The sequence below is a fragment of the Nycticebus coucang genome, chromosome 14 (genome assembly GCF_027406575.1).
Source record: "Nycticebus coucang isolate mNycCou1 chromosome 14, mNycCou1.pri, whole genome shotgun sequence".
Classification (NCBI taxonomy): Eukaryota; Metazoa; Chordata; class Mammalia; order Primates; family Lorisidae; genus Nycticebus; species Nycticebus coucang.
In genome coordinates this window covers 7987978-8015049 of record NC_069793.1, presented here as the reverse complement: position 1 = coordinate 8015049, position 27072 = coordinate 7987978, and the positions used below count along the sequence as shown (strand labels likewise).

At 51.1% G+C, this 27072-nt stretch overlaps 2 protein-coding genes across 8 annotated transcripts in view; one reads left to right on the top strand and one right to left on the bottom strand.

Moving 5' to 3' along the window:
* The window catches only part of TRPT1 (tRNA phosphotransferase 1), a 6406-nt gene extending 4771 nt beyond the window's left edge, over nucleotides 1-1635 (top strand). For 3 of the 6 annotated variants that reach the window (XM_053560682.1, XM_053560688.1, XM_053560687.1), the window contains exons 4-8: nucleotides 521-690; nucleotides 773-947; nucleotides 1147-1203; nucleotides 1267-1389; nucleotides 1502-1635. In XM_053560682.1, the coding sequence (XP_053416657.1) occupies nucleotides 521-690; nucleotides 773-947; nucleotides 1147-1203; nucleotides 1267-1389; nucleotides 1502-1581 (605 nt within the window). In that variant the 3' untranslated portion in view covers nucleotides 1582-1635. The remainder of the gene's footprint in view (nucleotides 1-520; nucleotides 691-772; nucleotides 948-1146; nucleotides 1204-1266; nucleotides 1390-1501) is intronic. The other 3 variants (XM_053560685.1, XM_053560683.1, XM_053560686.1) reach the window with 3 other exon arrangements.
* Nucleotides 1577-27072, bottom strand: FERMT3 (FERM domain containing kindlin 3). 2 transcript variants are annotated; one of them, XM_053560674.1, is made up of 15 exons: nucleotides 26944-27072; nucleotides 26188-26364; nucleotides 22459-22692; nucleotides 22161-22277; nucleotides 21897-22065; nucleotides 21605-21707; nucleotides 4766-4873; nucleotides 4465-4599; nucleotides 4332-4381; nucleotides 4119-4243; nucleotides 3799-3905; nucleotides 3441-3674; nucleotides 2970-3094; nucleotides 2243-2384; nucleotides 1577-2146 (listed from the first exon to the last, which is right to left on the bottom strand). In XM_053560674.1, the coding sequence occupies exons 2-15, from the start codon at nucleotides 26345-26347 to the stop codon at nucleotides 1967-1969; spliced, it is 1989 nt and encodes a 662-aa protein (XP_053416649.1). In that variant the 5' UTR covers nucleotides 26348-26364; nucleotides 26944-27072; the 3' UTR covers nucleotides 1577-1966. The 2 variants fall into 2 exon arrangements, with proteins under 2 accessions (XP_053416649.1, XP_053416651.1); XM_053560676.1 differs by lacking the exons at nucleotides 22459-22692; nucleotides 26188-26364; nucleotides 26944-27072 and having other exon boundaries at nucleotides 22177-22277.

Here is a 27072-nt window from a genome sequence, read left to right as displayed (position 1 = left end):
CAAGTACTGTGCTAAACCCTTTGTCTTGGTGACCCTTCATAAGGCAGGTCCACTTTCCTTGTAAGTTGAAAACACTGAGAACAGGGCCGGGTGGGTTGGCTCATGCCTGTAATCCTAGCACTCTGGGAGGCCGAGGCGGGTAGATTGCTTGAACTCAGGAGTTGGAGACCAGCCTGAGCAAGAGTGAGACCCTGTCTCTAAAAACTAGCCAGGCATTGTGGTCCCAGCTACTTGGGGGACTGAGGCAAGAGGATCTCTTGAGCCCAAGAATTTGAGGTTGCTTTGAGCAATGATGCCACACCACTCTATCAGGGTGACAGAGTTCTAAAAAAAGAAAGAAAGAAAGAAAGAAAGAAAAGAAAACACTGAGGCTCAGAAAGAGGAGATTTTTTAAAGGTCATAAAGATGAAGCCCGTGTGATCCCAAGGTCAGGCTTTGTTCCAGTTGCCTGTGGCACCTCCTGTTAACTCTGGCCCAGGCCAGAGTAAGATCATCTCCTGAGTACCCTGTCTGCCCACAGATGGCTTTGTGCCCCTAGGGGCCCTCCTGCAGCTACCCCAGTTCCATAGCTTCTCAGTTGAAGATGTGCAGCGCGTGGTGGACACTAATGGGAAGCAGCGGTTTGCCCTGCAGCCAGGAGATCCCAGCACAGGCCCTCTCATCCGGGCCAATCAGGGCCACTCTCTGCAGGTGAGAACTGAGGAGACAAGGGCGAGAGCCAGCTGGGAACCCAGCCTGTGGAAGGGAGTCTCACTGCTGGTCAGTTAACCAGGTACCTGAGTTGGAGCTGATGCCCATAGAGACACCACAAGCCCTGCCCCTGACTCTAGTCCATGGCACATTCTGGAAGCACTGGCCATCCATCCTGCTAAAGGGCCTGTCCTGCCGTGGAAGGACACACATCCACCTGGCCCCAGGGCTGCCTGGGGACTCTGGTGTCATCAGTGGTCAGTTCACCCCTGCCAGTTACTCCCACCCACAATGTCCTCCCAGGTCCCCTCCAAGGGTCACAGCCTCCCTTGTCTGAAGCCCCTCCATGCCCTGCATGAAGCAACAACCCCTGTCCCCCACCCCAGGATCCCAGTCAGCCAAGGTTTGCTGACTGCAGTCTCAGGTACCCTGCCCTAGCTCCAGTTGTCTCTGCAGGCATGCGGTCAAACTGTGAAGTAGCTGTGTTCATCAATGGACCCCTGGCCCTGGCAGGTGAGTCTGGACACAGCAGGGACTGCCATAGGCCTTCAAGGCAGGCATGAGTCACCTCTCTAGCCCTATTGACAGATGGAATACCCTTTTTCCGCTCTGCCAATGGGGTTATCCTGACTCCAGGGAATGCTGATGGTGTCCTGCTTCCCAAATACTTCAAAGAGGCCCTGCAGCTCTGCCCTACCCGTGAGAAAGCCCCACCCCCCATTCTTTGTGTCTGAAACCTGTGACCTCTGCCCTTACTTCTTTCCTAGCCTCTAACACCAGGCTGACTTAGGTTTCCCTTTCTCTGTCTTAGGAAAGCCCCTCTCCTTGGCTGATGATAAAGACACAGAGGGTCAGAGGGCCCCAAGCACAGCTCTAGAAGAAGAAAGATGATCCAACGATAAAATATTAATTTATAAAAAAGAAATTTTAAAAAGTAACAAGAAAGAAATTTGTTTGAGACCATGATTTGTCATCCTGTAACTATATCTTGTCTTCTGTGTGTGCTCCAGGACTAGAGATAGGCCAGGGGTGTTGTCCTTGGCCCCTCAGACAAGGGAAGGGGGATGCTGCCCAAGCTCAGGGCCTCCTGTACCCAACCTGGGTGATGGCAGAGTTTGGCCCTGCCAGGTCCCTGACCTGCACAAAGCCAGTGACAGCAGGTGAATGTTCCCAGCTCACTGCCTGCCTCGAGCAGGTGTAGGGTAGTGAATCCCAGTGGGTGTGGGTTTGGGAGTGGCTGGGGCAGATGGTGAGCAGGGCAGGGGCAGAACAGCCTTTAGAAAGCCTCATGGCCTCCTGTGAGTTGCAGGAACAGGTCCTCATCCAGCTCCTCCCCACGGGCCCGTTCCCGAGTCGACAGGAAAATGTAGCCCCCAATGTACTCATGCACGATTCGACAGCTGGCAGACACACAACTGAAGGCCACGTTGATGTGCTCATCAAACTCGATGGCCACCTGCAGGGTGGGAAGTCAGAGAGAATAAGGTAGATGGGATAACAGCACAGCCCTGCCCAGCCACTTGTCCCATCCCAACCCCCACTCGGAGCCCACCTGCCGGATGTCCCAGTTGACATTCCACTGGCGCATATTGCTGAAGCGCCAGGTCTTGACCACATCACCCACAGCCAAGTCGATGCGGATAAGGCGGTTGTTGGCGATGCCCAGGATCTCATCTTTTCTGCTACCCTTGAACCTGGTCCCCAGGAGAGACAGTGAATAAGGGCTCCACCCTACATTGTCCAGGGCACGGTGCTATGCTCCAGAGCCAGCATGACAGAGCATGAGCCAGCTCTGCAGCTCACCAGCTATGTGACCCTGAGCAAGCCATTTAGGTTCTCTGGGCCTCAAGTTCATCATCTGGAAAATGGGAGTTAATTGATATAATTATTATAACAGCATTTAGCAGCAGCAACAGCAGCTGTTGCCTTGCTCATATCTTTGCAGTTTGGGGAAGAAGAATCAAGGACACGATAGCAGTATCTGCCATTAGCTCTGTCCTACAGACCAGTGAGCTCAGGCCCAGAGAGTGAATAGTCCATGGCACAGGAGGGCGGAAGCTAGGTCTCCTGCTTTCCTGGCCTGAACTCTGTCTCTTGTGTTTGCTGTGGGGGTACAGAATGGGGGGGATCCTCTGTGAGGTCTGCCCATAGAGGATAAAGGCCGGGAGGCTTCAGGGCACCTGCCTAGGACCCACTCTTGAGATGGGGTGCAAACTCCCTGGGCAGCAGATAAGGGCAGAGATAGTATCACTGGGGCAGGGAGGGACTGGGGATCGCACCTGACTGTGAAATAGGAGATGCCGAAGTCGGGCAAGGACTGCCAGGCCTGGATGAAGCGCAGCTGGGCCTCAGTCAGTGAGAGCTGGGCCACATTCTGGTGGGCTTCCAGGATCCGAGGGGTGAGCTGCGGGACCACACTAGTGAGGGGCTGTCTGGCTCTCTTCCCTTCCCCCAAGGTCTCTTAGACAACTTTTCATGCCCTGCCCCACCTGCCCGTGTCAGGGAGACAAGGTGCTGAACCTGCCAAGGGGCAGTGTCCCATGCAGGGTCACCAGATGCAACCTCTCACCACTTAGCGAATGTGGACTTAGCCAGACCCTGAGGTGGACGTGATCCCTCTCAGAGGGTGAGGACCAGCCACACAGTCTCAGGGACACAGAGGGAGAAGGAACAAGTGAGCATGTGGTTTTCCCAAGGAAGGCTCAGTGAAGATCCAAGGGTCAAGGGTGGCTGGATAAATGCTGTGACACCTGCTTGGCCTTGAACTTTCGCTGGAAGCGGGGGGCAACAAGGCCATAGGGGTTGAGGCCCTCAGCAGAGGCGTCAGGGCCCGGGGGCTGGTTGCCAGAGCTTCCACCACCTGTCCGCTTCAAGCTGAGGAAGGCAAGGATGGCCTGCACCTCACTGGCATAGCTGCTATCTGCCATGGTGCGGCCCTTGGAGGCCAGTCGGCAGCCGGCCATCCAGCGGGCATACTGCTGCTCCTGGGTAGAAGGGACAGAGGAGAGGGCAGCGTTAGCAGCTCTGGCCCTGCACCCTCCCTGTCCTTAGTGCACCTTCAGCCCTGGTGCCAGCCCCTGCCCCAGCATCTGCCTGGCTCTCACTCACATCCTGACACCGCAGGTAAATCTCGCTCATGCCCTCAGGCGAGGGCACTAGGAGTTTGATGCAGAACTTCTGTCCAGAGACATTGACATCAGGGACCACCTCACAGCCTGGAGGGAAAGGAAGGGGTGAGCTAAGAGGCTGAGGAGGAGGAGAGCTGCCCTAGCAGTCCCTGTGTGCATGCCACTCCATACACCACCTCAGGACAGAGGGCATCTTCTCCGGTCCCCAGGAGGAAGCTGAGGCCTGGTGAGAGCATTCACCTGTCCAACCCCTATGTGGGCCAGGGGGGACTTCTCCAGCCCCTACCCCTGTTAACTCACCTTTGAGGTTAAGCTGCTGAATGGGGTCCCCTGGGGCCTCATCCTGGCTCTTGTAGTAGGACAGTGTGGTCTCCTTAAACACCACCCAGTGCAGGCGGTAGCCCTTCAGGGTCAGCTTCCGGGGCCTGAGGGGCAGGTGGGGGGTGGGAGTTGTGAAAGGCCACGTTCCTCCTTCCTTCCCTGTCTCTCTCTCTGGACTGGCCTCTCACTCACCGGAAGATTCGAAGGTGGTCTTTAAGTTCTGGGATGGTGGTAAGGCTGTCCTGTGGCAGGAGAGGAGTCAGAGGGGCACCTGGGTCCCCCACGCTTGGTCCTGACCCCCGCGCCTGCCAGAGTCCCTACTCACCAGCACATCTGTGGGCGCTGACCCCTCCAGCTTCACCTCCAGGTTGCTCAGGGCTGCGTCCAGGTCATCCAGCCCGGGGTCTGCGCCAGCCGGCTCGGCCACCTCCCCACTCTGGGACAGCTTGTTGACGTGGTACTGGGTGGGGCACGTGGCCAGGGAGGGCTGAGTCTGGCAGCCCAGTCACCCAATAGTGCTCCTAAGCCAAGCTGTCCCGGAGACTGATCCCAGTCTGGAATGCCCTTCCTAACCTGGGACTAGCTTGCACCCCAGCCGCCCCAGGATGCCCAGGCCCCCCTGGCACCTGCAGGGCTGCAAACACCATCATCTCCTCCTCAGTGCAGTCCATCTCCTCCAGCAGCAGGTCCCAGCGAGCCTGCTCGTACAGCTGGGTCAGTCGCACAGGATCTGTCTGGAGCCATGGGGCAGGGGAGGGGCTGGTCAAATGCCAACTGCCCTGGCCCAGCTACTGCAAGCATGGCCCTTGGACATGGGCAGCAGATTCCCAATTCCGCCCATATAGCCAGCCAGCCCCCTGCTGCCTTTGCTCTGTTATACAAACATTTGCTATGGGCCAGCATGCTGCTGGGGGTACACGGGAGCCTGAGCAAACCAACAAGTAAGTAAAATAATTCACGAGTGTGATAAACACTGTCTGGGAGACAGCTTCCAGGGGGAAGCTCACTCACGCCCTTGGTCAAGAAGGGTATGGAAAGTTTGATGGTGATAAGAGAGAATGAACATAGGGAAGCATTTGGGAAAGGACTCCCTGAGGAGGTGACAGGCTGAGCAGAGATAGGAAGGATGGCAATGAGCCACTAACATGAAGAGAGAAGGAAGAGGATTCCAGAGAGAGGAAGCAGGGAGGGCAGAGACTCAGAAAGGCATCTCGGTTCCCCACAGACCAACACTCACTGGAAACCTAATCAAAGCTGGGTTGGGTGCTAAGAGGCATAAAAAGTTAAACCCAAACAAGAGAAAGGGATCTTTTTTTTTTTGTAGAGACAGAGTCTCACTTTACTGCCCTCAGTAGAGTGCCGTGGCGTCACAGGGCTCACAGCAATCTCCAACTCTTGGGCTTATGTGATTCTCTTGCCTCAGCTTCCCGAGCAGCTGGAACTACAGGCGCCCGCCACAACACCCAGCTATTTTTTTGTTGTTGCAGTTTGGCCGGGGCTGGGTTTGAACCCACCACCCTCGGCATATGGGGCCGGCGCCCTACTCACTGAGCCACAGGCGCCGCCCAGAGAAAGGGGTCTTATAGCAGGGCAGAGTGTCAAAAAATTTTTTTTGGAACATGGAAAGAAAGGATTAGGGAGAAAATAGGTTACGAAAAAGGTAGGATCTCACGCTTTTCTCCGTTACCTGTTCTCTGGTAAAGCTACCAATGAGTTTTGAGAATAGGCAAAAAGCATATGGCAAAAAGAACATGGTTCTGAACAAAGGCCTCCAGTTCTCATGGCAGACCCCTGGATAGGCCCCTCTGAGTGAGAGGCAAGCATAGGCTGAAGTGAGGACTAGTCCCTCCCCAGCTCTATCTGCCACAAAGTGACAGCAAGCTGGCATCTAGCAGAATTCCAAAGATCTACTCTCTGGGATGCTGAAGCAGAGGTAGCCCTGCATTTGGTACGCATTTGTCGGGGGGCTGCACTGTGCTAAAAACAGATAAAGTTTTTTTTTTCCTTTTTTTTTAAACAGAGTCTCACTTTGTCACCTTTGGTAGAGTGCTATGGCATCACAGCTCACAGCAATCTCAAACTCTTGGGCTTAAGCGACTCTCTGGCTTCAGCCTCCTGAGTAGCTGGGACTATAGGTGCCTGCCACAACACCTGGCTATTTTTAGAGGTGGGGTCTCGCTCTGACTCAGGCTGGTCTCAAACCTGTGAGCTCAAGTGAGCCACCTCACCTGGCCGTTTTTTTTCTGTTTTTGTTTTTGAGACAAGGTCTCACTTTGTAACCCGACTAGAGTTCAATGGCATCATCATGGCTCACTGTAACCTCAAATGTCTGTGTTCAAGAGATCCTCCTGCCTCAGCCTCCTGAGCAGCTGGAACTATAGATGTGTACTACCACACAGGCTAATATTTCTTATTTTCAATAGAGACAGGGTCTCATGTTTGCTCAGGCTCATCTCAAACTCCTGGCTTCAAGTGATCCTCTTGCCTCAGCCTCTCTAGACACTAGGATTACAGGTGTGAACTACCATGCCTGGCCCAGAAGTTTTTTAAAGTTGGCATTCTGAGGGGTGAGACATCCCAGCCCATCTGGTATTATGCCAGTGATCTTTTTATCCCCGATTGAAAGATAAGAGGGTTTGCTGCTGAGAAGCTAAACAGTCAGAGAAAAAGACCCCACAAAGAGCAGCAGCAAGGTCCTCTCACCCTGTTCATATACTCAGGGGCTCCAATCGGCTTCGTAACACTTCACTTCTAATCATGAATGGACAGGCAAGGGTTGCCCATCATGAAAGATAGCGCTGGCATTCACCACAGAGACTGAGATGAACAAAAAGAAAAAAAAGAAAGAGAGTGAGCTTGGAGGCTGGATGCGGTGGCTCATACCTGTAATCCTAGCACTCTAGGACACCGAGGCGGGTGGATTGCTTGAGCTCAGGAGTTTGAGACCAGCCTGAGCAAGTGCAAGTCTCCATCTCTACTAAAAAGAGGAAAACTGAGACAGAGGATCACTTGAGCCCAAGAGTTGGAGGTTGCTGTGAGCTATGATGCCATGGCACTCTATCCAGGGCAACAGCTTGAGACTGTCTCAAAAAAAGAAAGGGCAGCGCCTGTGGCTCAGTGAGTAGGGCACCGGCCCCATATGCCGAGGGTGGCGGGTTCAAACCCAGCCCCGGCCAAACTGCAACAACAAAAAAAAATAGACGGGTGTTGTGGCGGGCGCCTGTAGTCCCAGCTGCTCGGGAGGCTGAGGCAAGAGAATCGCGTAAGCCCAAGAGTTGGAGGTTGCTGTGAGCCGTGTGACACCACGGCACTGTACCGAGGGCCATAAAGTGAGACTCTGTCTCTACAAAAAAAAAAAAAAAAGAAAGCTTGGAGGAAATAAAGACAGGTAGAGGGCAGAAGAGAACTTCAAACTGTTATCAAAATCCCTATAGAGACAAAGCACTACGCTTTATGAGCGTAACAAGACAAGCATGTTATTTGTTAAAGGACTATACCTATAAAGTTATAGAAATTAAGGCTGTGTGGAATTGGCAAGGAGACAAAAATTGACCGATGGAAATTAGAAAGAGACCCACACATATGTGTTCACCTGACCTAGGACAAAGGTCACAAAGTTCACTGGGGAAAAGATGCACTTTTTTTTTTTTTTTGAGACAGTCTCCCTCCACAGATAGAGTACCAGGGCATCAGCCTAGCTCACAGCAACCTCAACTCCAGGGCTCAACGATCCTCCTGAGTAGCTAGGACTATAAGCACCTGCCACCATACTGGGCTAGTTTTTCTATTTTTTTAGTAGAGATGGGGTCTCACTCTTCCTCAGGCTGGTCTCAAACTCCTGAGCTCAGGCAATCCACCCACCTTAGCCTCCCAGAGAGGATGCTCTTTTCAATAATGCTACTGGGTCAGGCGGCACCTGTAGCTCAGTGGGTAGGGCGCTGGCCACGTACACGGAGGCTGCCAGGTTGAACCCAGTCCGGGCCAGCTAAAAACAACAATGACAACTGCAACAAAAAAATAGTGAGGCACCTATAGTCCCAGCTACTTGGGAGGCTGAGGCAGGAGAATCACTTAAGCCCAAGAGTTTGAGGTAGCTGTGAGCTGTGACACTATAGCACTCTATTGAGGGCAACACAGTGAGACTCTGTCTCAAAGCAACAACAACAACAACAAAAACTATTTAAAATAGTTTTGAATTGCACATGAATTTTATGGACATGCTGTATATAAGAATATTTGAGGGCCAGGCACAGTGGCTCACACCCGTAATCCTAGCACTCTGGGAGGCCAAGGCAGGTGGATTGCTTGAGCTCCCAAGTTCAAGACCAGCCTGAGCAAGAGTGAGACCTCGTCTCTAAAAAATAGCTGGGTGTTATGGTGGGTGCCTGTGGTCCCAGTTATTCGGGAGGCTGATGCAAGAGAATCGCTTGAACCCAAAAGTATGAGGTTGCTGGGGGTATGGTACCAGGGCACTCTACCAAGGGTGACAAAGTGAGACTTGGTCTCAAAAAAAAAAGAGTATTTGGATCCTTACATTACAGCATGTATAAATAAATATCAATTCCAGATAGATTACAGTTCTATATATGAAAGTTTTTTTTGTTTTAGAGACAGAGTCTCACTTTGTTGCCCTCACATGCCTGTGTGCCGTGGCATCACAGCTCGCAGTAACCTCTAGTTCTTGGGCTTAGGCAATTTTCTTGCCTCAGCCTCCCGAGTAACTGGGACTACAGGACTACACAACGCCTGGCTATTTTTTGTTGCAGTTTGGCCGGTGCCAGGTTCAAACCCTCCACCCTTGGTTTATGGGGACTTGTAGACCAGCCTGAGTAAGAGTGAGACCCTGTCTCTAAAAAGTAGCCAGACGTTGTGGCAGGTGCCTGTAGTCCCAGCTACTTGGGAAGCAAGAGGATCAAGAGCCCAAGAATCTGAGGTTGCTGTGAGGTATGACACCAAAGCACTCTACCCAAGGCGACAGAGGGAGAATCTGTCTCAAAAAAAAAACAAACAAGAAAAAACAGCTGGGCACGGGAGCTCATGCCTATAATCCTAGCAGTCTGGGAGGACAAGGCGAGTGGATTGCTTGAGCTCATGAGTTCAAGACCAGCCTGAGCAAGAGCGAGACACCATCTCTGGACTACAGCTGGGCGCCTGTAGTCCCAGCTACTTGGAAGATTGAGGCAAGTAAATCATGTGAGCCCAGGAGTTTAAGGTTGCTTTGAGCTATGACACCACCGTACTCTACCCAGGGCGACAAAATGAAACTCTGTCTCAAAAAACAAAAAAAAGTCAGGGATTCGGTGAAGAAAGAGGAACATAAGGATCCAGGGACAAGAAATCCAATGTAGGAATTCCCAAGAAAATAGTGCAGGGCAGTCTGAGACAACAAGACTTGCGTGCGTCTAGAGCAGGGATTTTCAAGCAGTGTGCTGGGAAAATTTTTAAAGATCATTCATTAAATTATTATGAAAAGAAGTTCAAAGCACAGGAAGTATATTCTTTTTTTAAGTGTGCTGTGGAAGTTTAAGTATAGGTTCAAGTATGCCATGAGATGAAAAAAAAAAGGTTGAAAAACACTACCCTAGAGTTATTCATGGTTTGGAGAACAAAATGACATTAATTGACATCCTAATGTGATTACCCATTTTGTTTTTTGGTTTTTTTTGGTTGTCGTTGCCATTGTTGTTGTTTCATGGGCCCAGGCTGGAACCCGCCAGCTCCGGTGCATGTGTCTGGCGCCCCAGCTGCTTGAGCTATAGGTGCTGAGTGATCACCCATTTTGAAAGGAGTATTATAGTTGGGTAGAATGTTGGAGGAGCTTAAGGAAGGGCCAGCCCCCTGATCACTGTGAAGGCCCTCACGGACAAGCCAGAGCCACATAGAGAGTACCTAGATGGCCTTTTTGGACAATTAATATAAAAATAAGTAAATAAGGGTGGTGCCGGTGGCTCAAAGGGGTAGGGCACCAGCCCCATATGCCGGTGGTGGCGGGTTCAAACCCGGCCCTGGCCAAAAACTGCAAAATAAATAAATAAATAAGTCTTTAAAAAAAATAAGTAAATAGGGCGGCGCCTGTGGCTCAGTCGGAAAGGCGCCGGCCCCATATACCGAGGGTGGCGGGTTCAAACCCGACCCCGGCCAAACTGCAACCAAAAAATAGCTGGGCGTTGTGGCGGGCGCCTGTAGTCCCAGCTACTCGGGAGGCTGAGGCAGGAGAATCGCTTAAGCCCAGGAGTTGGAGGTTGCTGTGAGCTGTGTGAGGCCACAGCACTCTACCGAGGGCCATAAAGTAAGACTCTGTCTCTACAAAAAAAAAAAAAAATAAATAAGTAAATAAAAATATAGCAATTATGAACATTTTTTTTTTTTTTTTGTAGAGACAGAGTTTCACTTTATGGCCCTCGGTAGAGTGCCGTGCATCACACAGCTCACAGCAACCTCCAACCTCCTGGGCTTAAGCGATTCTCTTGCCTCAGCCTCCCGAGTAGCTGGGACTACAGGCGCCTGCCACAACACCCGGCTATTTTTTGGTTGCAGTTCAGCCAGGGCAGGGTTTGAACCCGCCACCCTCGGTATATGGGGCCGGCGCCTTACCGACTGAGCCACAGGTGCTGCCCTGAACAATTTATTTTAAAAGATTTGACTCAAGAAAGGAAATATAACTATAGCTAACACTGTGGCTTAGCTAAGAACACTATTTATATGTGTTACTATTTACAACCATCATCACACTGTTTTAACCAAAGACTATAAATACTACTCCCTGAGAAAGACATGAGGACATGCGTGTTGCGTGGGAGGGGAGAGATTGCAAGGCAGCAAAATCTCTATCTTTCATCCAAAGCCAATCGGTAATACATGAGATGGCAAAATCAAGAACTAGCAAGGCAAGCATGGGCATGTAAAAGTAAATACTAGAATAAAAGGCTACAGTTAACATTTATATCCTCTAGGAGTGGGAGATCAGGGATAAGAACTGGGGCAGGGAACTGCTCCCTTGCGGTTGTTACCAACTTGCTAGGACTATCTAACTCTTTAAGCCATCATATATTACTTTGTCTAAAAATACATTTTAATTTAATAAAACATAAAGAACAAGACCAAATATAAAGAACAAGACCAAAGAGCCCAGCTCACAGCCTGGAGAGAGTCTCAGCCCAGGGGTAAGGACCCCAAACAGAGCCGGGCATGTTCCCTGAGTTGAGGAGATGAAGTGGAGAATTTGGGGGACTCCGAAGCAGCTAGAATTCACAGGACAGAGAGCTAGAGAGGAGAAAGATGCCTAGAAGGAAAGCCCTGGTAACATGCAGAGGGTTCTTTTTAAGTCTTTAGCTGAGTTCTGGTCAGGATATGTCTGAAAGGAAACAAGCCCAGGCTGGGGAACAACAATGCAAAGGAGGCGGTGGACCGTTCACCACGCAAGGGTGGGAGTGGTTCACATCAACAGCCAGAGTAGAAAAACTTCCAGTACACAGGCATCGATAGAGTGCTCGGAAGGAAATTGTCTCTGTGACAGGGTAAATTAGCCCTAGATTAGAGGATGCTCTAGCTCTGCTTACTTAGGTTAAAAGCAGGCCTTGAAAGGATCAGACTGTTTTTAACTTGAATTCATCCCCATGAGGTTTTTTTTTTTTAGAGACAGAGTCCCACTTTATCGCCCTTGGTAGAGTGCCGTGGCATAACAGCTCATAGCAACCTCCAGCTCTTGGGCTTAGGTGATTCTCTTGCCTCAGCCTTCTGAGTAGCTGGGACTATAGGCTCCCGCCACAACGCCCAGCTATTTTTTTGTTGCAGTTTGGCTGGGGCCGGGTCAAGACCGCCACCCTTGGTATATGGGGCCGGCGCCCTACCCACTGAGCCACAGGCACCACCCCCATCCCCACAAGGTTTTAAAATAATTTAGAGGGGGCAGGCACAATGGCTCATACTTGTAAGTCACAGTACAATTGGGAGAGTGAGGCAGGAGGATTGCTTGAGGCCAGGAGTTTGAGACCAACCTGGGCAATATAGCTAGACCATGTCTTTACAAAATAAAGAAAAAGGGTGGCGCCCGTGGCTCAAGGAGTAGAGCGCCGGCCCCATATACCAGGGGTGGCAGGTTCAAGCCTGGCCCAGGTCAAAACTGCAAAAAATTAAAAAAGAAAAAGAAAATAAAATGTTAAAAAGAAAAGAAAAAAACTTAGCCAGGTATGGTGGCACACACCTGTAGCCCTAACTCCTTGAGAGATTGAGACAGAAGAATCTAGAAGCTAGGAGTTTCAGTCTTCAATGAGCTATGATCTTCCTACTGTACTCCAGCCTGGGTGTCTCAAAATATATATACATATATTCAAGGACTATCCAAAAAAATCCAGCACCCCAAAATTTCAATGTCTGGCATCAACTTAAAAGCATTTGGCTTGGTGCCTGTAGCACCGTGGTTATGACACCAGCCACATGTACTGAGGGTGGCGGGTTCAATCCCAGCCTGGGCCAGCTAAACAACTGCAACAAAAAAATAGCCAGGCATTGTGGTGGGTGCCTATAGTCCCAGCTACTTAGGAGGCTGAGGCAAGACAATTGCTTAAGCCCAACAGTTTGAGGTTGCTATGAGCTGTGATGCCACAGCACCCTACAAAGGATGACATAGTAAGACCGTGTCTCAAAAAAAAAAAGTTACCAGGCATGAGGTCAGTCATGGTGGCTCACACCTGTACTCCTAGCACTCTGGGAGGCCAAGGCAGGTGGATTGCCTGTGCTCACAGGTACGACACCAGCCTGAGCAAGAGCAAGACCCCATCTCTAAAAAAACAGCTGGGTGCCTATAATCCCAGCTACTTGGGAGGCTGAGGCAAGAGGATCGCTTTAGCCCAAGAGTTGGAGGTTGCTGGGAGCTAAGAGGCCAGGGCACACTACTTAGGGTGACCAAGTGAGATTCTATCGTAAAAAAAAAAAAAAAAAGGCTTGGCGCCTGTGGCTCAAGCAACTAAGGCGCCAGCCACATACACCTGAGCTGGTGGGTTTGAATCCAGCCTGGGCCCGCCAAACAACAATGACAACTGCAACCAAAAAAATAGCTGGGCATTGTGGCAGGCACCTGTAGTCCCAGCTACTTGGGAGGCAGAGGCAGGAGAATCGCTTGAGCCCAGGAGTTGGAGGTGGCTGTGAGCTGTGATGGCACAGCACTCTACCCAGGGTGACAGCTTGAGGCTCTGTCTCAAAAAAAATAAAAAAAAGTAGTAAAAAAAAATTACCAGTCATGAAAACAGAGAAACACAAGTCATAATGAGGAAATAGTTCATAAAAATAGATTCAGAAATGACACAGATGATAGAATTAGTGGGCAAAAACATGAAGAACAGTTATTAATACCTGTGTGTCTTGTATGTTCTAGAAGGTAGAAAAAAGCATAAGCATGTTAAACAGAAACAAGGAAACTATAAAAAAGTCAAAATTGAACTTCTGGGCCTGAGCTGAATGACAGATTATATCTGGAAGAAGAGAAGATTAGTAAACTTGAAAATATAGTGGCAGTGTGGTTGGACACAGTGGCTTAGTCCTGTGATCCTAGTACTTTGAGATGCCTAGCCAGGAGATTTGCTTGAATCCAGGAATTCAAGACCAGCCTGGGCAGCTAGTGCAACTCCATCTCTAAAAAAAAAAAAATTTCACCAGGCCTGTTGGTTCATGCCCATAGTCCCAGATGCTCTAAGGCAGGAAGATCACATGAGCCCAGGAGTTTGAGTTTGCTTTGAGCTATGACGATGCCACTGCACTTTAATCTAGGCAACAGAGTGAGACCCTGTCTCAAGAAAAAAAAAAAAAAAAAGAAGAAGAAAAAAAGCCTGGGCACAGCGGCTAACACCTATAATCCTAGCACTTTAGAAGGCTAAGGCTTTGTGGCGGGCGCCTGTAGTCCCAGCTACTCGGGAGGCTGAGGCAAGATAATCGCTTAAGCCCAGGAGTTGGAGGTTGCTGTGAGCTGTGTGAGGCTACGGCACTCTACTGAGGGCCATAAAGTGAGACTCTGTCTCTACAAAAAAAAAAAAAAAAAAAAATAGAAGGCTAAGGCTAGCGGATTGCTTGAGCTCAGGAGTTCTAGACCAGCATGAGCAAGAGCGAGACCCTGTCTCTAAAAATAGCTGGGTGTTGTGACTGGCGCCTGTAGTGATGAGAGCTGCTAGGGAGACTGAGGCAAGAAGGACCACTTAGCCCAAGAGTTTGAGATTGCTGTGAGCTAGAAACCACAGCACTCTACCTGGGGCCACTCTGTACCCGCCCAAAAAAAAAAGCCAGGTGAGGTGGCTCACGCCTGTAATCCTAGCACTTTGGGAGGCTGAGATAGGTGGATTGCTTGAACTAACGAGTTCAAGACCAGTCTGAGCAAGGTTCAAGACCCTGTCTCTAAAAATAGCCAAGCATTGTGGCAGGTGCCTGTAGTCCTAGCTACTTGGGAGGCTGAGGCAAGAGATCACTTAACCTCAAGAGTTTGAGGTTGCTGTGAGTTATGACACCATGGCACTGTACCATGGGTGACAAAGTGAGACTCTGTTAAAAAAAAAAAGAAAAGGGTGGTGCCTGCGGCTCAGTGAGTAGTAGGGTGTCAGCCCCATATACCGAGGGTGGCGGGTTCAAACCCAGCCCCGGCCAAACTGCAGCAAAAAAATTGCCAGGCGTTGTAGCGGGCACCTGTAGTCCCAGCTACTCAGGAGGCTGAGGCAAGAGAACTGCCTAAGCCCAAAAGCTGGAGGTTGCTGTGAGCCGTGACACCGTGGCACTGTACTATGGGTGATAAAGTGAGACTGTGTCTCTAAAACAAAAAAGAAAACATAGCAATAGAAACTATCAAAAATGGAATACATATCAAATCAATTATGGAGTAGCTGAAAAAGAAACGGAATACATAGAAAAGCAAGACTGAATAAAAATGTCCACAGTATTAGTGGGTTGTGGGACAATTTTAAGCAGTCCAATAGTCATGTAATTTGAGGACCAAAGGGGACAGGGCTAGAAAAAATTTATACATATATTTTTGTTTGAGACAGAATCTCACTCTGTTGCCTAGGCTAGAGTACCACGGCCTCAACCTCGATCATGGCATCCTCAAACTCCTGGACTCAAGCAATCCGTCCTGTCTCAGCTTCCCAAGTAGCTGGGACAATAATGCCTGGCTAATATTAATATTTTTAGTAGAGATGGCACTTGCTTTTCTCAGGCTGGTGTTGAACTCCTGAGCTCAAGTGATCCTCCCGCCTTGGCCTCCCAGAGTGTTAGGATTATAGGCATGAACCACTGCACTAGGCCTTAGAAAAAATATTTGAAAAAATAATGGCCCCTTGGCTCGGCGCCTATAGCACAGTGGTTATGGCACCAGCCACATACATCAAGGGTGGTGGGTTCGAACCCAGCCTGGGCCAGCTAAACAACAATGACAACTGCAACACAACTCAAATAGCTGGGCATTGTGGTGGGCACCTGTAGTCCCAGCTACTTGGGAGGCTGAGGCAAGAGAATCGCTTAAGCCCAAGAGTTTGAGGTTGCTGTGAGCTGTGACCCCAGGGCACTCTACCAAGGGTGACATAGTGAGACTCTGACTCAAAAAAAAAAAAAAAAAAGTATAAATACAGCCAGAAAAGAAAAAAAGAAAAAAACACTTTATAAGCAGATGAATGATGAATGACAGTAGACCTGTCATTGAAAGCAATATAAGCCGGAAGCCTACAAAACAACATGGTTTGTTTTTTTTTTTGTAGAGACAGAGTCTCACTTTATGGCCCTCGGTAGAGTGCCGTGGCCTCACACAGCTCACAGCAACCTCCAACTCCTGGGTTTTAGCGATTCTCTTGCCTCAGCCTCCCGAGTAGGTGGGACTACAGGTGCCCGCAACATGTTTTTTTTTTGGCCAGGGCTGGGTTTGAACCTGCCACCTCCAGTATATGGGCCGGCGCCCTACTCCTTTGAGCCACAGGTGCCACCCCAAAACAACATCTTTAAAGTACTGAAAGAAAAAAAAATGTCAACCAAGAATTTTCTAGCCTATAAAAATACCTTTCGGGAAGTGCCTGTGGCTCAAAAGGGTAGGGCGCCGGTCCCATATGCTGGAGGTGGCGGGTTCAAACCTAGCCCTGGCCAAAAACCACACACACACACACACAAAATCTTTCAAAGTCAAAGGCTATAGAAAACTTACACAGATATACAAAAGCTGAAAGAATTTATCACCGATAGATCAGCACTAGAAGAAATGTTAACAGAAGTCCTTTAGGAAGACAGAAAATAATACCAGTGGGAAATCCACGTCTAGACACAGGAATAAAGAGCCCAGGAAATGGTTAGTGTGTGGGCAAATATAAAAGACTTATTTCATTTTTTACAAATATCTTCGAAAAGTAGTTAAGCCAAGTATTGTGGTTCATGCCTATAATCTCAGCATTTTGGGAGGCCGAAGTGGGAGGGCTGCTTAAGGCCAGGAATTCGAGACCATCCTGAGCAATGTAGCAAGAACTGTCACTACAAAAAATACAAAAAGTCACGGGGTGTGGTGGTGCATGTCTGTAGTCCCAGCCTGTCGGGAGGCTAAGGCAGGAGGATCAGTTGAGCTCAGGAGTTTGAGGTTGCAGTCAGCTATATGATAATGTCACTGCACTCTAGCCCAGGCAATAAAGGGAGACCCTGTCTCAAAACAAATAAACAAACACACAATAAATAGTAATTGGCTGATGTAACGGTTCTGTATATTGACTACATCAGTGTCAATATACTGGTTGTGTCAGTATACTGTGTTACCACTGGGGAGAACTGGGCTTAAGATCATCTGGGTATCTAGGAACTCTGTATATTGCTTCTTCCAATTGTCTATGAATCTACTTTGTCTCAAAATAAAAAGTTTAATAAAATACAATTGACTAGGAAATATATAAATACAATTTTGTATTAAAAGTTTTATAGTTTGTGGCAAAATCTGGTTCTGGGTAGGCATTAATAAGTACAGTCCCTGTGAAAAGAATGTTTGTGGGGCGGCGCCTGTGGCTCAGTCGGTAAGGCGCCGGCCCCATATACCGAGGGTGGCGGGTTCAAACCCGGCCCCGGCTGAACTGCAACCAAAAAATAGCTGGGTGTTGTGGCGGGCGCCTGTAGTCCCAGCTACTTGGGAGGCTGAGGCAAGAGAATCGCTTAAGCCCAGGAGTTGGAGGTTGCTGTGAGCTGTGTGAGGCCACGGCACTCTACCGAGGGCCATAAAGTGAGACCCTGTCTCTACAAAAAAAAAAAAAAGAAAAAAGAAAAGAATGTTTGTGGCTCATGTCAGTGTGTGAATGCATTGACAATTTGAAATTTTTGATATATTTGTGATATTTAATCTTCCTTGAGCACAGCAATCTCACCCCCCCACCCAAGGGAATTCAATGGGAATGTTTATTGTGACTTTGTCCTCTGTTGCATTTTAAAATCATTTCCTATAATTTATTTTCAGTACATCATTAAAAATTTGTTGTATAGGGAGGCGCCTGTGGCTCAAAGCAGTAGGGTGCTGGCCCCATATGCTGGAGGTGGCGGGTTCAAGCCCAGCCCCGGCCAAACACTGCAAAAAATAAAATAAAATAAAATAATAAAATTCTTAAAAAAAAAATTTTTTTTTGTTGTATATAAATAATAATAATAATCGACTAGGGCGGCACCTGTGGCTCAGTGAGTAGGGCGCCGGCCCCATATACCGAGGGTAGTGGGTTCAAACCTGGCTCCGGCCAAACTGCAACAAAAAAATAGCCGGGCGTTGTGGTGGGCGCCTGTAGTCCCAGCTACTCGGGAGGCTGAGGCAAGAGAATCGCCTAAGCTCAAGGTGTGGAGGTTGCTGTGAGCTGTGTTGCCTACGGCACTCTACCGACGGCAACAAAGTGAAGACTCTGTCTCAAAAAAAAAAAATTGACAAGTTAAAGCAAAAATTTAAAGATAATGATGAATCAACATGTACATGCATATTCATAGAAACATTATCTATAACAGCCAAAAGTGAGGGAAAACCCAAATGTCTATCAACTAATGGATGGATAAATAAAATGTGGCATAGCCATACTATGGAATATTACTCAGCAATAAAAAGAAATGAAGCATATATATGTGCCTCAACATGAAGAAAACTTGAAAATACTGTGCCGAAGGCCAGGCACAGTGGCTTATGTCTATAATCCAAGCACTCTGGGAGGCCAAGGCAGGTGGACCTCCTGAGCTCAGGAGTTTGAGACCAGCTAGAGCAAGAGCCAGACCCCATCTCTACTAAAAATAGAAAAAAAACATTATCTGGGCTCCATGGCCGGCACGGAAGTCTCAGATACTCAGAGGCTGAGTCAAGAGGATCACTCGGACCCAAGAGTTTGAGGTTGTTGTGAGCTATGACACCACAGTACTCTACCCAGGGCCACAGAGTAAGACTCTGTCAAGAAAGGAAGGAAGGAAGGAAGGAAGGCCAGCCAGGTGGGGTGGCTCATGCCTATAATCCTAGCACTTCTGTGAGGCCTAGGCAGGCCTGAGCAAGAGTAAGACCCCATCTCTAAAAATAGCTGGGCATTGTGGCGGGCACCTATAATCCCAGCTAGTTGGGAGGCTGAGGCAAGAGGATCGTTTGAACCTAGGAGTTTGAGGTTGCTGTGAGCTATGATGCCACACATTACTCTACAGGGGGCAACAAAGCAAGACTATCTCAAAAAAAAAAAAAAAGAAAGAAAGAAAGCCATCTGTTGTATGATGGTTTATATGATGAAGTGTCTAGAATAGACAAATCCTGAGACACAGAAAGTAGATGAGAGCTGCCAGGGGCTGAGGGGTTGGGGGTAAATGGCAGTGATTTCTAATAGGCATGGGGTTTCTTTTAGGGTGACGAAACATCGTAAAGTGTTGTGGTTGATAGTTGCACAATTCTGTGAATATACTGAAAACTGCTGAGTTGTGCACTTTAAATGGGTAGATTGTATGGTATGTGAGTGATTTCACAGTAAAGCTGTCATAGTAACAATAGCAGCGACAATGACACCCTTAGAAGTAAAGAGCACAGAGACCAGAGAGCGGACAGAGAAGTATCTTCATGTGATGTCCTTAAACGGCAGAAGCCTTAAAATGTTACTTGATGGTAATTTGCATGTGTACTCTAAACCCTAAAGCAACCACTAAAAATGAAAGCAAAGTAGATCTAATAAGATAATGTAAAGGAGATAAAATGGAATCACAAAAAGTACTCAATCCGAAGAAAAGTGGGAAGAGAGGCAAGGGGAGCGACAAAGTCCCCAGGGAGGGAAGTGGCACAGGACGTGAAGGAGCAGATGTTGCAGGGGGAAGTGAGTCTGAGCTGGGACAGAGAGGCGACCTGGGGAGAAGCAGGCGGGGCCTGTGAGCCATGGATAGTAGGGCCAGATGGGCCTCTTTTTTTTTTTTTTTTTTTTTTTGAGACAGAGTCTCACTATCCTCGGTAGAGTGCCATGGCGTTACAGCTCATAGCAACCTCAAACTCTGGGGCTTAAGCAATTCTCTTGGCTCAGCCTCCCGAGTAGCTGGGACTACAGGTGCCTACCACAACGCCTTGCTAGTTTTGGTTGCAATTGTCATTGTTGTTTAGCAGGCTGGGGCCAGGCTGGAACCCACCAGCTTTGGTGTATGTGGCCGGTGCCCTACCCACTGAGATACAGGTACCAAGCTGGGGGCCCTTTTTTAATGTCTATTCCAAGGCTGGGGAGGCCAAGGGGAGAGAGGTCCAGGAGGAGGAGGCTGCAGAGACAGACCCACTATAGAATGCCTGTGGCTCAGACCAGGACAGATGAAGACACAAAGAAAATGGGTGATTTGAGATTTTTGTTTAAGGGAGGATTCATTGGGCATGATGAGGGGCAGGTAGGAGGGAAAGCCCAGGGTCCCGAATGGTTTTACTTCAGGGCCTTTGCAATGAATCCCTGAATGGCAACAGGATCCCCTGGGCAGGCTGAAGTTTGAGGTGTAGCCCCCCACCCCCCCCCGTTCCAAGTCAAGGCTCCTGAGTCCAGAGCTTACAGGAGAGATGTCTGCACTGCAGCAGACACACTGGTACATACAAAGAGATTGCAGGCTCGGCACCTGTAGCTCCATGGTTAGGGCGCCAGCCACATGCACCAGACATTAGGCTGTGGGTTCCAACCCGGCCTGGCCTGCTAAACAACAATGACAACCACAACAAAAAAATAGCCAGGCATTGTGGCAGGTGCCTGTAGTCCTAGCTACTTGGGAGGCTGAGGCAAGAGAATCGCTTAAGCCCAAGAGTTTGAGGTTGCTGTGAGCTGTGACGTCATAGCACTCTACCAAGGGTGACATAGTGAGACTCAAAATAAAAAAGAGATTGCCCAGGGTGTTGAAGTCCAGGAGAATGGAGATTACTGGAAGAAAGGGCAGAGACAGGAGGAGGGCTGAGTGGAGGTAAGGAGCTGGAGCAGTTCATCTTGGGGAGAGGGGACACCCGAGAGAGAGTAGACAGAGCAGAGCCTGAGGGCTGTGAGAGGAAGCTATTTCCAGAGGGAGGGCAGTCGGCTGTGTTTGTGCCATAAGTAGATAGGAAGGGACTGCATGACAGTGTGAAGGCAGAGTGGCCTCAGCAGGTGCACTTCTATGTGGAACCAGAATAGATGTAGCTGGGCGCAAGAAGGGGCCAAGGGGTACCCGCGGAAAGCTTGCAAACAGGAGGTAGAATTCCGGGGAGCAAGTGTTTTGTAGACAATTGCCTGATTTTGCATTGAAGGGGGTAGAGAGGTGGAGTCACAGGTAGAGGGAGTGGCCTGTGAGCTCCTGGGCAGTTTTTGAGACGGATGCAAGGGAACACACCAGTAGCCATCAAGAATGTGGGCAGGGGGCAGCACCTGTGGCTCAGAGGGTAGGGCGCCAACCCCATATACCAAGGGTTGTGGGTTCAAACCCGGACCAGGCCAAATTGCAACAACAACAACAACAACAACAACAAAATAGCCAGGCGTCGTGGTGAGCACCTATAGTCTCAGCTACTCGGGAGGCTGAGGCAAGAGACAAATAAGTAAATAAATCACTAAAAAAAAAAAAAAAACAAAAAAGAATGTGGGCAGGGAGGGAGAGTGGACAGGACAGCCTGGAGCAGGCCTACAAAGACTCCTCCTCTCCCAGTCCCTACAGGTCCGAGTGCTGCTTCCTCTGGAAAGTCTTCCCGGAGTTTGCAGGCTGGCGCCTCTCCCACTCAAGCCCCATACTTCCCAAGGGGACCCACTGCTGTCTCCACCAGTCTGTGGTCATTAGCTCCCTGATAGTTCCTTGAGAAATACGTCCTGAGACTTTTGTCTCTTGTCTTCCCAGCACTGTGTTTTTGCAGTCCGTAAACAGAGACATGGGCGGGCAAATGGGCAGATGGACAGGCCCCTACAAGTCACTCATCCCAGAGCCCAGACCTCTGACCCAGGTGCCATGTCTCACAGACCCCACACCCCCATGTCTCCCTGACCGCAGCCCACCTTGGGGTCCAAGTCGAAGAAGCTGTAGTACTTGAAGCGCAGCCAGAGCACATCTCCAGCCCTGACGCCCTGCTGCATGAGGCACCGGGACGAGTCCAGCCACCTGGGCCACAGCAGAGGCAGGAGTCAGGGCTCGGCCAGGCACAAGGGGCTAGGGTAGGGGGCTGCCCGGGGGCTGGGGCAACACACGCATGGGCAAGACCTGGAGGCAGGAAGCGTGGATTTTGGACTGTAAGGACACAGGGTCAGGTGGGCCCTGGGTGTGAAGCCCAGATGCAGGGCCGCCGCACACCTGCTGTGGAGCTGGGTCTTGTCCACCAGGGAGCTGGGCCGGGGCAGGTGCTGGAGCAGGAGGGGGTCAGGTGGCGGCTGGGGCCGGCTCAGCATGTGGTAGCAGGCCTCGGTTTGTGCACTGTCTGAGAAGTGAGCTGGCATCCCCCGGAACAGCGTAGGCGCCACGCCTAGGGTGCAGGGTGGGAGTCACCGGGCCCATCCCCAGGCCCGGGCCTAACTGGCCGGCTCTGCCCAGGCCCCACCCGCCCCAGCCTGTGCTCACCCCCAGCCAGGACCACCTGGGTCAAGTCATACACCTCCTCCTCAGGCGCTTTCTCCTTCTTCTTCTTCTTCTTCTCCGGAGCCCGGAGTAGGGACAGCTCCTCAGGATGCCGGATACCTGAGGAGAGCTGGGGTCTCAGCAAGGCTGGGGTCAAGGTCCTGCCTGGGGCCTCCCCTCTCTCATAGAGTGGCAACAAGACACCAAGGACAGTGTGGCAATGGCCAAGCTGGGCAGGGCGGGGACCTGCCCCCTTGCAGCAGCCTTTTGGCCAGTGGAGGGGACCAGCCAGGAGACTCACTGAGGAGGCGGCAGATGGCAGCCACAGCCTGGAAAAGAGGCTGGGAGAAGCTGGCCCGGAGGCGCAGGACACGGCGATTGGGCAGCCGCAGGATCACAGGCCGGTGCTGGGGTCCAAAGAAGAGCCGGGCATCAGCCAGGATGCCGTACTTGTCCAGCGTCCAGTGGGTCTGCAGCAGCCATTGCCTCTTCTGTTCCCACCAGATGGCATGGTCTGACCAGTCCTGCTTCCGATCTGTGGGGCAGATGGTGCACATCGGCCATGGAGAGCCCTGCCCAGCCTTCCTCCTGCTGCCCCCAACCCTGAGCACAAGCCCAGGATCAGGGGCCTGTGCTGGCTGCCCCCTCCCCTGCCCAAGCCCCCAAGGTGACAGCAGAATGGCTTTTCTGGGCTGGACACCACTCATCCTTCTGGGCTCAGCAGCTACATCACTTCTCAGGGAAGTCCCCCAACCCAGAGCCTGGGTGTCCCAATCTCAGTGCCCCACCTCCTGCTCTCCAGCGGTTAGCACCTCCGCTGTCCTCCTGAGTTCTTGGCTTTGCACTCCCAGGAGCTCCAGGAGGCAAAGACCATGTCTGTCTTTCTATTGTATGTCCTCAGGGACTGGGACTGTGCCTGACATGGAGCAGTAGCTACTCTCTCAATATTTGTTTGTCACTAGCTGTGTGACCTTAAGCAAGACACTTAACCTCTCTGGGCCCCAGTTTTCCTTTTTTTTTGAGACAGAGCCTTAAGCTGTTGCCCTGGGTAGAGTGCGGTGGCATCACTGCTCACAGCAACCTCCAAATCCTGGGTGATTCTCTTGTCTCAGCCTCCCAAGCAGCTGGGACCATAGGTGCCCACCACAACATCCGGCTATTTTTTGGTTGCAGCCGTCATTGTTGTTTGGCGGGTCCGGGCTGGAATCAAACCTGCCAGCTCAGGTGTATGTGGCGCCTTCGCTGCTTGAGCCACAGGCGCCGAGCCCCCAGTTTTCCTTTTCTCATGTGTAGGATTAATAACTATTTTGCCTCTGTGGACATAGAACAACGTCTGCTACATGGTAGTGCTGAGCATTTGTGGCATCCTCACGCATAATCCATGAGCAAGCAGTTAGAAACATACGTCCCTCATCAGCCAGCTAGGAGTTGGGGACACAGAAGTGGAAGACACAAAGGCTCCTCCTGGGCTCTCTCCAGCAGCCCCCCTGGTGGAAGATGAACACTACAAAGGGTGACTGACGGCCCTGCAAGTGCACGCCCTCAGAGTGTACAAAGCCCTTAGTTTATTTTTTGAGACAGAGTCTTTCAAGCTGTTGTCCTGGGTAGAGTACCATGGCATCCCAGCTTACAGCAACCTCCAACTGTTGTGCTCAAGTGATCCTCTTGCCTCAGGTTTTTTTCAATTTTTTTTTTTTTTTTAAGTAGAGACGTGGTCTCACTTTTTGCTCAGGCTGGTCTCGAACTTGTGAACAAAAGCTACCTGCCTCGGCCTCCCAGAGTACTAGGATTACAGGCGTGAGCCACTGTGCCTGGCCTTACAAAGTCCCTATTACTTGAGTCTTCCCAGCCTTTCTGGAGCAGTGTGTGATTACTGTCCCCAACTCCCACTCGTGCCCCTCCCCCAGTGTCACGAGTGTCCCCAAAGTCTCCCCCGCCCCCATCTTCATCTCTTTTGACCTCCCCTCTTGGTACCCTCACTCTGTCCGTGGCTCTGTGGTGCCCACTTCCCCTTCTTCTCTTGACTTTGCTCTTTTTCATTTGTCCTCCTTGACCCCCTTTCCTGACCTGCCCCTCACCTGTCCTTTCCGAGATTTGGCACAGGACCCTCTTCTCCCTCCTTGGCCATGCCCTCTCCGTGGGGTCTCCCTGTTCGGCAGCTTCACTTACTGTCTTCTGCCAACCCCCACATGTGGCCCTCTGACCCAGACCCTGCGCAGAGCCCAGGCCAGCAACCCACATGCCTCTGGCTGAGGCATGTCCACTGGCTTCTGCCTTCCAGAAATTTCTGCTCACCTGGCCATGTGCCCAGCACGGGGACCAAAAAATGTGGTGACACCCAATCCCAGCTTTGAGGTGCTCAGCTTAAACTGGCTTTGCACAAAGACACCTCCTTGCACCCTGTCTAGCTCCCCCACGTCTCAGGGCTGGGTGACAAGGACTCTCTACCACAAGCCTGAACATCGTCCCTTTCACTGTAGCCAGTACCTCCAAAAATTACCCTCCTTTCCATCCTCCCTGCCTGACCTTAGGGCCCTCACTGTCTCCCCAGGAGGCCTCTGCAGCCTCCGCAGGGCCCCCTTCCTGCACCTCCCCTACATGGGGGCCTCAGGACGACAACCTCCTGCCAGACTCTTTGGTGGCTATTCTTCACCCACAAAGGTGACATCTAAGCCCCTTCAAGGGTGTGTGGAGCTGGCCAGGGGGCCACCAAACTTCATTTTTTGCTACTCTCCAGGTATCCTCCCAGCCAAGAGGCCCTAGTTTACAGCACCCCCATGCCCCACTATCACTGCCCCACTCTCCTGTGACCACCTCTCAGGACTCATGTTAAATGACTTCTCCCAGGAAGTCTCCCTGTTCTGGGCTGGAGGCAGCCCCATCTTTGGCTCCAGATCCCAGGATGGCTCTTCGTGGGCAGCTTGGCCCCCAGAGGGTCAGTTGACCTGCGCTGTGCTGCCGGAGGCCAAGGCCGGCAAGGGGCCGGCTTGGCTAAGCACCTAGGTGTCTGATTCCCTTAAGAGTGAGTAGAAGTGGCAGGGGTAGGGACACCATCCCCCTTACAGAGGCCAAGAAGCCAAAGGGACTTTCTATGAATGGAGCCAGAGGGACTCTCTTGCTGTGGGGGCCCAGCACAAGCTGGAGCACTGGGTTTGCCTGTCTGACTCCACATCAAAGCCTCTTGTATCCCCCACGTGCGTGTCCGGGGGCCCTCATTCTTCATCCTCCTCTCAGGCTCAGCCTGACACCCGGTCCTCTAAGGGACCCTCCATTCCCCACTTCTGCTTTCACAGCCTCTTTGGCCTCTAGAAGTTTCCTTCACTGCCTCAGTCTGGTAGCTGGGCTGTCCTGGGCTCCATCTTGTCCGCAGGCTGACCTTCTCCCCGGACTGCACGTGGAGGGTTGGCTGGGTCTGAGGAAGCCTCCCCACCCCACCCAGGGCAGCCTAGACCCAGGCTGGGCTTTTATGGATCTGCCTTCTGGCTCTGGCTATCAGGGTCTTCCTGCTGCACTCCCAGGAAGGGGCAGTCCACACCCTGGCAAGGAAGGATGATGAGAAGCCCCCATGTCACTGGTCCTGCAACTCCCCATGACTGATACCACAGGCTGCCCTGCTGTAACTTCCTGTGGGGGCAGGGCCTTCCCACCCAGGCTGGGCCTGTCACCAGCTTGCTGAGAGCTTCCTCTTGGGGGGAGAAGGTCACCAGGAGCCCCTGACTACCCCTCAGACCTCAGGAACATGACTTCTGCCTCGCTCAGCCCAGGCAAGGGCCACCCCTTCTGTCCTTAGAAGGGGATGAACAGGGGACCGTGGCCCCCGTCTCATCCTCAGGGACTCAGCAGAATCAGCTAGAATGGGAGGAAGGGAGGGAAGATGGTGGGTGGGAGGGGAAGTTGGGGAAATGTCTTTTTTGGAACCAAATGATTAAGCTGGTGCCTGAGTCACTGTGACACCATTATCAAGAGCTGCGCAGAAGGGATGGCCCGGAAGTGCCTAGAGTTTGGCAGGTGGGGGCAGTGGAGAACTCACTGATGTCCTCCACGATCTTCAGGAGCACCCCGCCAATGTGTGACTCCCCAGTGACCCGGAGGGTGACCGACTCGGCCTCAGGATCCTCCTCTCCCACAAACACACGTAGCTCCCAGGATGAGTCAATGTAGTCCCCAGAGGCTGTCTTCATCCCCGCCATGGCTGTGGCTGCTTCTACTGTGAGGGTGGAAGGAGGCAAGGTGGTAAGGTGCTGGAGCCTGGGGGGTCCCAGTTTGAGCAGAGGGAGCAGGTGCCCTGCACAGCTGGGAGGGCAGGGAGCAAGCCCACAGGTCAGGATGGCTGTGGCAGCAGCACATCACGGGATACTGAGTTGTCTCAGGCCAACCTCAGGCCCTCTTGCCATCACAGAGGGTTGAGCTGAAAGTACACTCAGAGACCACGTTGTCAAATCTACACCTATCCTACAGATAGGAGACTGAGGCCCAGACACAAGGTGCTCTCTCAAGATCACCTTGTTTGTTGCTAGAGCTGGGCACAAGCCCAGGTCAGCTTTCCCAGCCCACAGCTCATTCCCAGACCCACATGGGCAGCTGCCCACCTGGCGAATGGCCATGAACCCAGGGCAGAAAGTAGTTCCAACCCTGGTTCATGGCTCAGACCAAACATCCCAAACCAGCCAAAGTCTCTCTGGGGTAGATGAAAGTTCAGGCTGCCATATGGAGAGGCGTTGGGCAGAGGCTGCAGGAGGGTAGTGGGGGAGGGTTCCTGGGTCTTCAGCCACTGGCCACGGCTTACCTGGACAGCAAAGGGTCAGGGTCTGGCTACCTGCAGTGCTGGGTGCTTCCTGCCCTCTGCTTTCTCCTTGGAGCTTCCTTCAGAGGGCAGCCCTGGCCTCGCCTTATCATGAGCAGGGACGGCTTGGCC